This window comes from Gavialis gangeticus, unplaced genomic scaffold (assembly GCF_001723915.1).
Source record: "Gavialis gangeticus isolate Ggan-Ray unplaced genomic scaffold, GavGan_comp1, whole genome shotgun sequence".
NCBI classification, from domain to species: domain Eukaryota; kingdom Metazoa; phylum Chordata; order Crocodylia; family Gavialidae; genus Gavialis; species Gavialis gangeticus.
The window spans coordinates 153007593-153018205 of record NW_017729025.1 but is presented as its reverse complement, the minus strand read 5'-3'; the positions used below and the strand labels follow the sequence as shown (position 1 = coordinate 153018205).

Sequence of the window (10613 nt, the reverse complement as noted above, 5' to 3'; positions counted from 1 at the left end):
CTCTCCCCCCAAATCAAGAGGTCTATACAGCATATGAGAACCTCTTTGGGCTGAATGACGCACTTCAAATAAATATTGTTACAGCTGTCATGGAAGTCAGCAGCTCTAACACTGAATGCTCTTGAATAATAAGATAATGGAATTTTTATATCGTTGTTTTTTTTCAGAGCAGAACCACCCTTTAACTTGCCAAAGAGCAACAGAATGGAGAGTCAACAGTGCCGCACATAACCGCCTTGTCCTTTATGATTTGTGTCAAATGCCTCTTGCCTATGCACATGACATTCTTTGTCCTTCTTATGTAATAACAGCGCAAACAAAAATTCTCTTGGCTGCTATTACTTCCCCTATACATGGTTTTTAATTTCTTGGAGATTAAAAGAAAAAAGTTCTTTGGCTAGTGCTGTTAAATCTGCTCTCAGCCTGTCTGCATGGTTAAGTCCTGCTCTTGGTTGCAGGGCTCAACTGTCCATAAGGAGAAATCCAAAGCAGTCAGTGCAGCAGGACTTAAATTATGTTACTGGTATCAAGGGACACCTGTTTATAGGAAGCTCTACTGGAACGGCGAATTTGGAAGGTAGGAGGGTGTAGGTGGGTGGGAGTGTGTGTGTGTGTGTGTATCTGGTAAGTCCATAGTTTTGAAGTATTTGTAACTTGTTGGAATTTTCTCTTTTGGCTGAAATTCTTCTCTGTTTTGGGCATTTCCTTCCTGCAGAGGTCAACATTTTAGGTGAAACTTCTTTATTTGGCAACTTTTGAACTCCTGAAGCACAAAGGTCTGGAGAATAGTGTAGCTGAGAGAGAGATTATAATTCCCTTCCATAGCCAGCCCAGCACCAGGGCCCGAATGTCCTCCCTTCCCCAGTTACCCACCTTGCAACCTGGAAGAACTAGATGAATAGAGCACAGAGGACCTAGAAGGACAAGTGGGAAGTAATAATTCACTGCTGCCTCAGTAGTGAGACTGCCACAGAGTGAGAAACAGCTCTGAAGGCAGCAACATCCATCCCTCCCCTTTATATATTGGGTATGGAGCGTGGTATGTGAAGCACTGGAGAGGTATGTGAAACGCTGGGGTGTGAAACACTGGAATTGTTTCATTGAGGTCTATGGAAATGACACAAAGGTTCTCATGAGGGGCACAGAAGAGAAATAACAGAAGAGAAAACAACTTGAGATGGTGTGCAAAGTACTTTTTACCCCACAAACTGTATTATCTTATAGCATCCTATTTGTAGCTTCTCCAGCTGCTGTTCTTGCTTGCCAGTGCTTGAGAATGGGACCTCCACGAGGATCAGATCAGAGTCCTAAGGGAGAGCAATTCTGAAAACCCAGAGCAGGGAGCCAAGGCAGAGTTTGCCAGGGTTCAAGAAGAGTTTTCACACTTGCTAGATAAGGAGAAGCAAGAGTGCTGCCCCATCTCCCCAGCCACGTCCTGCTCCCCTGCCTTTCAACTTTGATTTTTGACTTTGAGCAGTTGGTGATGGGGGGTGAATCACTCCACTCTGCCTATTTTACAAAAGTGCAGAGAAAAGTTGGAAAACTTGTGATATCAGAGGAATGGTCTTGTGACTGAGCAGTAGAAGTTTTTATTAACAGTATTTCCCATTTGTCCCTTCTGTCCTATGTGCTCTACCTGTCTAGTTCTTCCAGCCTGCAGAGTGGGCCCCTGGAGTGGTGAGAGGAGTAAGGAGGGAGAGGCAGGGACAGAATCTATAATTTTGAAAAGGGGGGTGCACATGGGCAGTGCGTTGTTGCATACAACACAATACATATTTTTCTCGTTAAAAATAAACTAGAAGCTTTACTAATACACTAGGGGCTGTATTTATTCCATTTAAGATTGAAGTAAAAACAAAAATAACATCACTGGAGTGAGTTACAGTTTGCAGGGAAAACTAAGGTGGCTAGCTCCAGAAAACCTGTTGCAGAGCCAGGAACTGAACTGAGGTCCACATGATCTAACCAAAGACTTTAAACAGTATTCATAACACAGCTGACTCTTGGAGGACTCTGGCTGTAATAGGCTAGGGACAGACATTACACACAAACTGGTTTAAATGATCAGAGACTGGTTTAAACCTGTAATGGAACAGATGTTTACGTGCACTGAACCAGCTTGAAAATGGCTGAAACCGGTTGAGATAAACTGGTTTGACCTAAATCGGTTAAGTCTGATACTACATTCAGCCAGGTTTATGCAATGTCTGTCCCAGACCCCTTGCTCGTTTAAGATAAACCAGATACCCCCAGCATCGCGGCATGCTGTCTGGGCTGGGCAGGGCTCTCTGCTCCACAGCAGGGCTGCCCCTCCCCTCTGCTCCCTGTCTGCAGCTCGGCACAGACTGCAGGCATCTACCTGGCTTCTGCTCCCCTGCACAAGCAGGGATTCTGCCATCCCCTCTGCCTTACACAGACGCACAGCATTAGCTAGCAGACCACATGCTGACTACGGTCTCTCAGACAGGACAAAGGCAGAATCAACAGGTAGCTGGTAATGTCCCTCTGCTTTCTTAAAGGGCTGATAAACACTGAATTAGGGGTGATAAACACTGTGTTATCAATTGCCTGCTGGGCTGATCAGGAGTGGGGGACCCCTCCCTAATCAGAGTGTCCTGCCAGGGCCTTGCCATTCCCCCTTCAGCTCAGCATTGTGGAAAAGACAGGAGGCCCCCACCCCCGGCTTCTTGCCTGAGCCACTGCAGGCATGTGCCTGCATTTCTTTCAGTCCAGAGGGGATGTCTGTATGGTTGCAAACTGGTTCAGCCTAGCCAGGTTAGACTAACCCGCAAAGATTGGATCAATTTAGGCTCAGGCTTTTTGAATGCCTGTCCCTAGCCATAAAGGCTTTACCCCTTCCTGGCCATTCCTTAATCTTATGGTGACTGCATATTGCTACATCTTTTCATCCGCAATCAACTCTCTCCGGTGCAAAGCACTGTAGGACTGGGCAGAAAGAGAGAAAAATGGAGCATGTCCTTTTTTAGGCTTCGACTGTGAAGGCCCCATCAGAGTAAAGGGCACCATAGGTTTAGTGACACGCGTGCCTTGTATGTAGTGCACAGCCTTCTGTAAGGCAGTCTCCCTAAGGCTGCTTCTCTTCCCCTTCTGTTTGCCCCCAGTGACATCTATGGCTATTGTGCTTCCCACTTGGAGGAGGAGGTGCAGAATGGAGTATGACTCTCCTTATTTTAAATGTATGTGTGGAAAGGGTGGAAATGGAGGAGCACACAGGTTGTGTTTTTTTTTGTTTTTTTTTTAATGTAGTTGTTTCTGTTTCTTCCATTCCAGCTATTCAACCTGTCCCAGCCCGAGCTGGGAGAGTTTAGGGAAGATGGCGAGCCAGAGGGGATATGCCCACTGGGAGGGAGAAGAAGAGGAAGATGGGATGGCTGTCGATGCCTTCCCTTCCCATCCCTTGAGTGAAGCAGAAGATGTTCAGGTGGAGATGCTGGAGAAAGCTAAGGAGCTTTTCCAGCTGTGTGATAAGGAGGGGAAAGGCTTCATCACCAAGCTGGACATGCAGGTAAGAGGAACAGACATTCCCATAAAGGAAGCTGTAAAAATGATGGGATCTGGGGCTGGGGCAGGAGGGGCACATCTCCATTTCACACTGCAGGATGCCCTCTGTGTTGCCCTGAATAGCTCCCTGTCACCTACAGGTCCATCAGAGATTGTTCCAGCCAGCCACTCACCCCTTGAAAAGGAGAGAATTGGAGCTTTGCCTTTGTCAGTTTTTCTGAAAATATGTTTCTCCCTTACTCCACTGCATTTCCTCCAAAACAAGAAATATGACTTGATTTTTTTTTTGTCCTTTTGATTGTGCCAGCAACTTCTTCTGTAGATGGTCTGTAAGGGCTTCCTTAAAATCTAACTCAAGGACTCAACTGGTGACTTTGCTCTGAAAAGGTGCTGCTTTCTAAGGGATTCTTTTTAATCACCTTTGGGATTTTTGGGGAGTGGTTGTTTTTGGGGGGAAGTTGGACTTTTTGGAGGGTTTTTTGGAGGGGAAGAAGGCAGTTTGTTTTTTTACAGCTTTATTACTTAAGATGCAACTCTTATGGCTGCATCTGTAGGTTCACATTTGACAGTCTAATTATGTCCCAGCTCTTTCTGCTTACCATTAATTACACTTGTAGATCATGCTCAGTAAACAGGAATTGACTCACCTGTTTGGTCATGGGTTGTGCATAATTTTCTGGGCTTTTGTTAACAGACTTTGTTAAGCATTACTAAGAGCTAACAGGCGTGATCAGGATCTCAGTTGCTGTATGTAGCTCCTTGGAGCCCTGATCTCAGTTGAGGCTCCTTTGTGCTTTGCAGTGTATGGGAATGTCCCTGCCTGGAAGTGTTGCTTTTTTTTTTCCTTTCACCCTTTGTCTTATTTTATATTTTTATCGTTGTTCCTATCTTATGGATGGAGAACTGAGGCACTGAGATACAGTGCCTTGTTTATACTGACACAGGAGGTCTGTGACAGAGCTGGGAACCCAACCCAAATTTTTCTGTGTTATCATCCTAGGCCATGTTTCCTCACTGATGGGAGTAACAGGGTAAGGGGGCTGGCCCCATAGTACCACATTGTTCTATCCCAAGAAGCATGTACAAGTGTCCGCAAAGAGTTGCTGATGCTCTTGGAAGCCAAGTCCAAACTTCCTCGGTCAGGAAGGATAAGCAGGGAGACTGACTTGGGGGTGGGGGATTTGAGGAGACAAGTTTTATGGTGGGGAGGAGGCAGAAGAACAGCTGATCCTGAAGGAGTCCTCCTCAGAACAAAATAACCTGGAAGAAGGAGAATGCCCTCTGTATGCTCCTGGCTGTTCATCTAACTTGCCGCTCTCAGGCACCCATAACACTGTCACCCAGAGGCAGCACCTAAAATAGGTTTTTCTGCCATACTGTCCAGACAGTTTGTTGTAACATCACCTTAAATTGCGATGATCGCTCTGGGCCTGACCCAACACAACTGAGGTCATTAGGAGTTATGGGAAAAGATTTGGATTAGATTGATCTGGGTCTTCGGTTTGTTCCTTCTGTCTCCACAGCGGCTCCAGAGTGAACTCCCTTTGACCCATGAACAGCTGGAAGCAGTTTTTGAAAGCCTAGAGCAAAACAATAACGGGTATCTGACACCTGTTGAATTCAGCATGGGATTAGGTAAGAGCAGTGCATAGACATGGGTAATGCACATCTGTGCAAATGCAAATTGATACTGTGTATGGAGAGGTGAAAGACAGCTTGTTGGTGCTGTTACACTGTTACCTTCTGCTTAGACCAATCCTTCACCTCTCTCCTCCATCTTAATTTAATATTGTTCTCGGTGGTATGTGTAACACAGTTCTTTAAATGGTTCCCATCCCTCCCAAGCATTCTTGTTATTCACATCCTGTAGAACATTTTTTTTTTATCAGTTCCTTCAGTACTTCCCTGTACCTAACAGCCATATCTCTGAACTTTGCTTATCAGAGATGGAAGGAGTGTGTATCTGGTGATGTGCCATACATGGATTTCCCTTCTGTCTTTCCAACAGCAGGGAATTTGAGGTCAGCCAGATGCAGCAGGACCCTTGTTTTATGAGGGAATAAAAATCTATCTCAGAAATGGGCTCCATCCAGTTGATTGATGTGATTCAGCATTCCAGCTGTCCAAATATGCTGATGGAAGTGTAGCTCACTTGATAACACAGAACTATGGTTGCAGGCCTGTTTTCCTGCTAGCTACTGTATGACTTTATTAGCTGCTAGGAGAATGCTGGTGCTGTAAAGAGGATCCCAGCAGCAGCAGCCCTGGCAGAACAAGCTGCAACCAATAAAGAAAAACAATGACCTACCTCTAAACTGGGCACTTCTTTCTCTTAGCTGTTCGTAAAGCCTCTGTAAATACACCTCCAGTCAGCTTTGTTGCTTTTTTAAAAGGCATCTTGGTACCCATGAGCTTGCATTGCTTGAATCGGTGGAGAGTTTGATTTCAGGTGCCTCAAAGTCATTTCTGAAAAAAAAAATAACATTGGTCCAGATTTAATATATTACCCTCTACACAAACAGACAGCCATCGGTCTAAGAGCTTCTAAAGGGACTTTGATTTTTTCCCCCCCAGAGAGTGGAAATTAGAATTAGGCCCCCTGGTTTTTTGGTGTTTCTAGGTGGTTACCCCAAAATGGAGCCCCTCCCCTCCTTCATGAATAGGAGAGAAGCTCTGAGGTTTTCTCTCAGAGGCGCTTTGGAAAGCAGCACAGCTGGCTTCATTGTTCAGAACCCAAGGTATTGGCTCAGTGAATGCCTGTGTTGGGTACTCAGTGGATGGGAGCAGGTAGTTTGTCCAGTTAGTGGTTCCTACTCATGCAGCTAGTCTTTTAGAGCACTGCTTTGTGCATTCCCTGAGCATGAGCACAAGTGGCCCACATGGGATGGTGCCAGCTCCCTGAGCTCTGGGCAAGGACAAATGCTCTGTAAGAAGAAGGACATGCCAGAGGCCAGCTGTACTCCTCCATATTTCCCTTCCCAAGAACATGGAGCCTGCCCATTAAAGCTATGTTGGGCTCTGTGTTGCAGGTGGGACATCTAGTACCTCAGGAATGCCTGTTCTGTATTTTGTTCATGAGGTCCTGGGACAGGAGCCTCTTAGGTGCCACCATCACTTCAAGTGGCTGTCATGGTGCTCCCATGTGTAGTACTGACTTTTTGAAGGGAAAAGGCAAGACCTTTATTGCCCCCTTGTAACAGGGGCAAATCCCCAGAGTGATTGCCATGCCTGGGAAGTCCTGGGCCAGCTCCACGAATCGGAGTTCTGGTGCAAGCAAGCACAGCGGCTTTCCTTACCAGTGGAGCTGACCTACACTTGAACCTAAGTGTGAGCCCCCATGTGCAAATCATAGAAAATGAGGGTTGAAAGGGACCTCAGGAGTCATCTAGTTCAACTCCCTGCTCAAAACAAGACCATCCCCAACTAGATCATCCCAGCCAAGGCTTAGTCTAGCCAGGTCTGAATCTCCAAGGTTGGAGATTCCACCCCTTCTCTAGGAAACCCATTCTGGTGTTTCACCACCCACCTACTGAGATGTTTTCCTAATATCCAACCTAAACTTCCCTTGCTGCAACTTGAGACCATTGATCCTTGTTCTCTCTTCTGCCACCACTGAGAACAGTCCAGCTCCATCCTCTTTGGAACCACCCTTGGGGGTATTTGAAGGCTGCTATTAAATCCCCCCTCAGACTTCTTTTCTCCAGATTACAGACAAATCTCAAGTACTGGCCTCTCTATGAGCTTCCCAATCATGCTGCGCTGTAACTGGGGTAAGTCCATGGGTTAGACAAGGCCTTTAGTTCTTGTGTCTGCTTCTCCCTTGATCTCACTTCACTTAAACCCACCTTTTGTGCAAAGACAACAGTACTGAGTTAGGGTTCTCTTACTCCAGGCTTTTATGGAGGTGGGGAGGGTGCCTGTTGATACCAATAGTTTTGGACCAGTGTAAAATGAGTTACCCAGTAGTCTGTCAGGCTCTCTGTGTCTGTCATAGGAATTTCCTTTCTAAGGACTTTGAGAGATTAGAGTATGCTTTGGACCTTCAGAAGAGCCTCTTGTATTGGAGGTTCTGGCAGTCCTTGCTGAACTGGGCCTGGCCTTATAAAAATCCACGGAAATACACATGCTTAAAGGTATGCAAGATAAAGGTATCACTTGGATGTTCCATTGTTTCCTTTATTAGTGCTTAAGATTTTAGCTCTTTGAAGAAGTGACTGTCATTAGTAATAGTACTCAGAGCCATGTAGCTGAGGCCCAGCAAATGCTGGGGGATGAGCTGTGCCAGGTGCTTTGCTCTCCTGCATTATACCTGGTTTATGAGCAGGGATCCTGGTTTTCTCTGATTTTTAAAAAAAATCCAAAATTTCTGATTTAAAAAACAAACAAACTCCAAATACCACATTCTCCATAATTAAAACAAAACACCACTATATATGGTATATATGTGTGTGTGTGTGTGTGTGTATGTATATTTATGTATGTATAATCATGGAAAAATGTGGATTTTGAGGGGTTTTTAAATCAGAAAATTTTGGAATTTTTTTTTTATCAGAGAAAATCAGGATCCCTGCTTATGAGTCAGCCAAGTCATATTTCATATTGGGCTTGAACTCACAGCCCGGGGCTGTGCCTGTAGATTCACAGCCGGCACTCAAATTACAGGAATGTAAGCTCTCGCTACCATGAGTGTGCACTGTAGTGTGACTAGCCTGTTTAAACATTTCCTGTGTCAGAGAATGACAGCCAGCTCTGTATTTATGAGCTTTCATCAGTCCAAAAAATGGAGACAGATGTACTCTTAATCTCTGTGAACATGCCTGGAAACCGCTGATCAAGGCTGTTCAAAGAGGATATGGGATAAGGAAATGATGGGACCTCATTCACAATAAACAAAACTTGGTATCCTGTTAATAAGGCCTCATGCAAATAGTAGCCCACAATGCTGTCTCTCTAAAGATGTAGCAGAGGCCCCTGGCCTGAACATGCAGTCTAGAACTAGGACTGGTGGCTTTGAGATTCCAGCCCTGGTATTGACTTGAGGCATTGATGGCTTAAGTGACTTCCCTACTGTCAGCAGCCAGTTGCAGGGCTGGGATTAGACCTTGAAAGTTCCTGGTTCCTTGCTCCATGCTTTGGAAGGATGATGTGCCCTCCTCATACTTGTCATCTTGAAGTGAAGGCCAGGCACCTGTTTAAGAGATGCTCCAGCTGTCGTAGAAGTTATTGGCTTGCTGCTGAGGTTACACAGCAGAATTCTATTGCCTCTGGGTTCTGCAGAAAGTCAGAATCACTAGATGTTTATAAAGATACCTTCTCACTTGAAGCCTTTGTCTTTTGTGATGGAGAAAATCAGTTGGTTTATTCCCTCAAAAAGAAATCCGTCCCCTCTCTCTCCCTCTTCCTCCTAGCTTGCAATAGCTGCTACCTGCCTAGCATAAAACCACACCCCTTAGGTCATAGCTCAGGCTTAAAGCCATTTCTGCAGGGATGGAGCGACTCTGTTCAGAGACTTTCTTTGGAAGGCATTGTACCGACTCATATAAGACACAGTCCTTGTCTTGCAGCACCTACCATCAAAATAGAATTATGTGGCTAGAAGGGACCTCATGGACCTTTCAGTCTAACCCATTACCCAAGAGGCAGGATGCACTATTTCTAAGCCATCACAGACAAGGACCCACCCAGCCTCTGCTTGAAAACCTCCAATGAAGGAGATACCACAGCTCTTCTGGACAACTTGTTCCATTGCCAAACTGAGCTTAGAGTCAGGAAGTTTTTCTCAAGATTGGATCTAAACCTGCTTTGCCATTTACGCCTATTGCTACATGCCCTGTCCTTTGTGGTAACAAAGATAGAGAAGCATTTTATGGTAGTCTTTGCAAGATTTGAAAACTGTCATGTCCCTTCTTTTGTTGCCTTTTCCCTAAACTAAGCATACTTAGTTTCTTCAGCCTTTCCTCCTTGCTTTTCAACCCCTTTTATCATCTTTGCCTCTGGGTCCTCTCCAGTTTCTCTGTACATGTAGACAATGGGTTGTAAAGAGAAAACATTATGACCTAATTTTGCCGATGGGGCCTGGAAACATATGTTGGTTGCTTTTGTAGGTTCACAGGAGTTTGTGGCAGAGTTGGGAACTGAACCCACAATACCCATCCACTGCCTCAGCCACATACAGGCGTGTTCTTCCCTTCTAGTTATACAGAAATGGAGTGGTAATGTGAGTGGTTAGTGCTGAGCATCCTCTGAAAATCCCAAGATACTGTGCCTGCTGCTGGTATTCACTATCTTGTTGGATAACAATGTTGTTTGGTGAGATGAGCAGTACAGGAGCCCAGTGTTACAGATTAAAAGCCAGTTTCCTGCTTTCTTTTAATGGTACTGTACAAGGATTGTTGCTTTCAGTCAGCAAGCACATTTAACAGTGCACAGGCACCATTAGATTTGTCCTCAAGTAACAGCTGGTTCAGGTTGCCACCCAAGCAGAACTGGGAAAGCTGATTTTTATGCCTTCTTTCCCCCATCCCTCTGTCCAACAGGGAAGTTAATAGGGATCGATCTGTTCCAAGGATGTGGGAGTACAGATCACTCAAGACATGAGGAGACCTTTGAGTCAGGCTGGTCAGATGACCTGGATCAGACAGAGGATGAAGAAGAGAAACGATTTTGTTCAATGTTGGAGCAACTTGGAACAACCCAGGTTTTGGAGGAGTAAGTGAGAGAACCATCCCTGATTTTTGCCTTGTGTTTGGTTGTATTCTTATGATAGCAATATATCATGTCAGCAGAAACACAAAGAGATTGGTCAAGTACTGCTGGTTATTTTCAGGGATGTGGCTTTAGAAGTGTTGCACAGGCATTTCCTCATCCAATCTTTTGTGCTGAATTCATGAGCTACTATGGAAGTGTGATGCAGAAAGTGGGTGATATTTTTTTTATTGGACCAACTGCATGATTATTGAGATAGTAAGACAAGCTTTTTAATGTAATGCACTGTTCTTCAGGTTGCAGTTACAGTAGTTTAGCTGACTGGTTTAATAGTTTGTAGGATTGGAAGGGACCTGAGCAGAACATCAAGTCCAACCCCCTGCCAT

The 10613-nt window shown here is 45.1% G+C and overlaps 1 protein-coding gene across 5 annotated transcripts in view; it reads left to right on the top strand.

The window, feature by feature from the left end:
• The window catches only part of CRACR2B (calcium release activated channel regulator 2B), a 63259-nt gene that overhangs the window by 12634 nt on the left and 40012 nt on the right, over window positions 1-10613 (top strand). For 3 of the 5 annotated variants that reach the window (XM_019519780.1, XM_019519777.1, XM_019519781.1), the window contains exons 3-5: window positions 3292-3526; window positions 5046-5157; window positions 10059-10230. In XM_019519780.1, the coding sequence (XP_019375325.1) occupies window positions 3335-3526; window positions 5046-5157; window positions 10059-10230 (476 nt within the window). In that variant the 5' untranslated portion in view covers window positions 3292-3334. Of the gene's footprint in view, window positions 1-458; window positions 578-3291; window positions 3527-5045; window positions 5158-10058; window positions 10231-10613 lie in introns of all 5 variants that reach the window. The other 2 variants (XM_019519779.1, XM_019519778.1) reach the window with 2 other exon arrangements.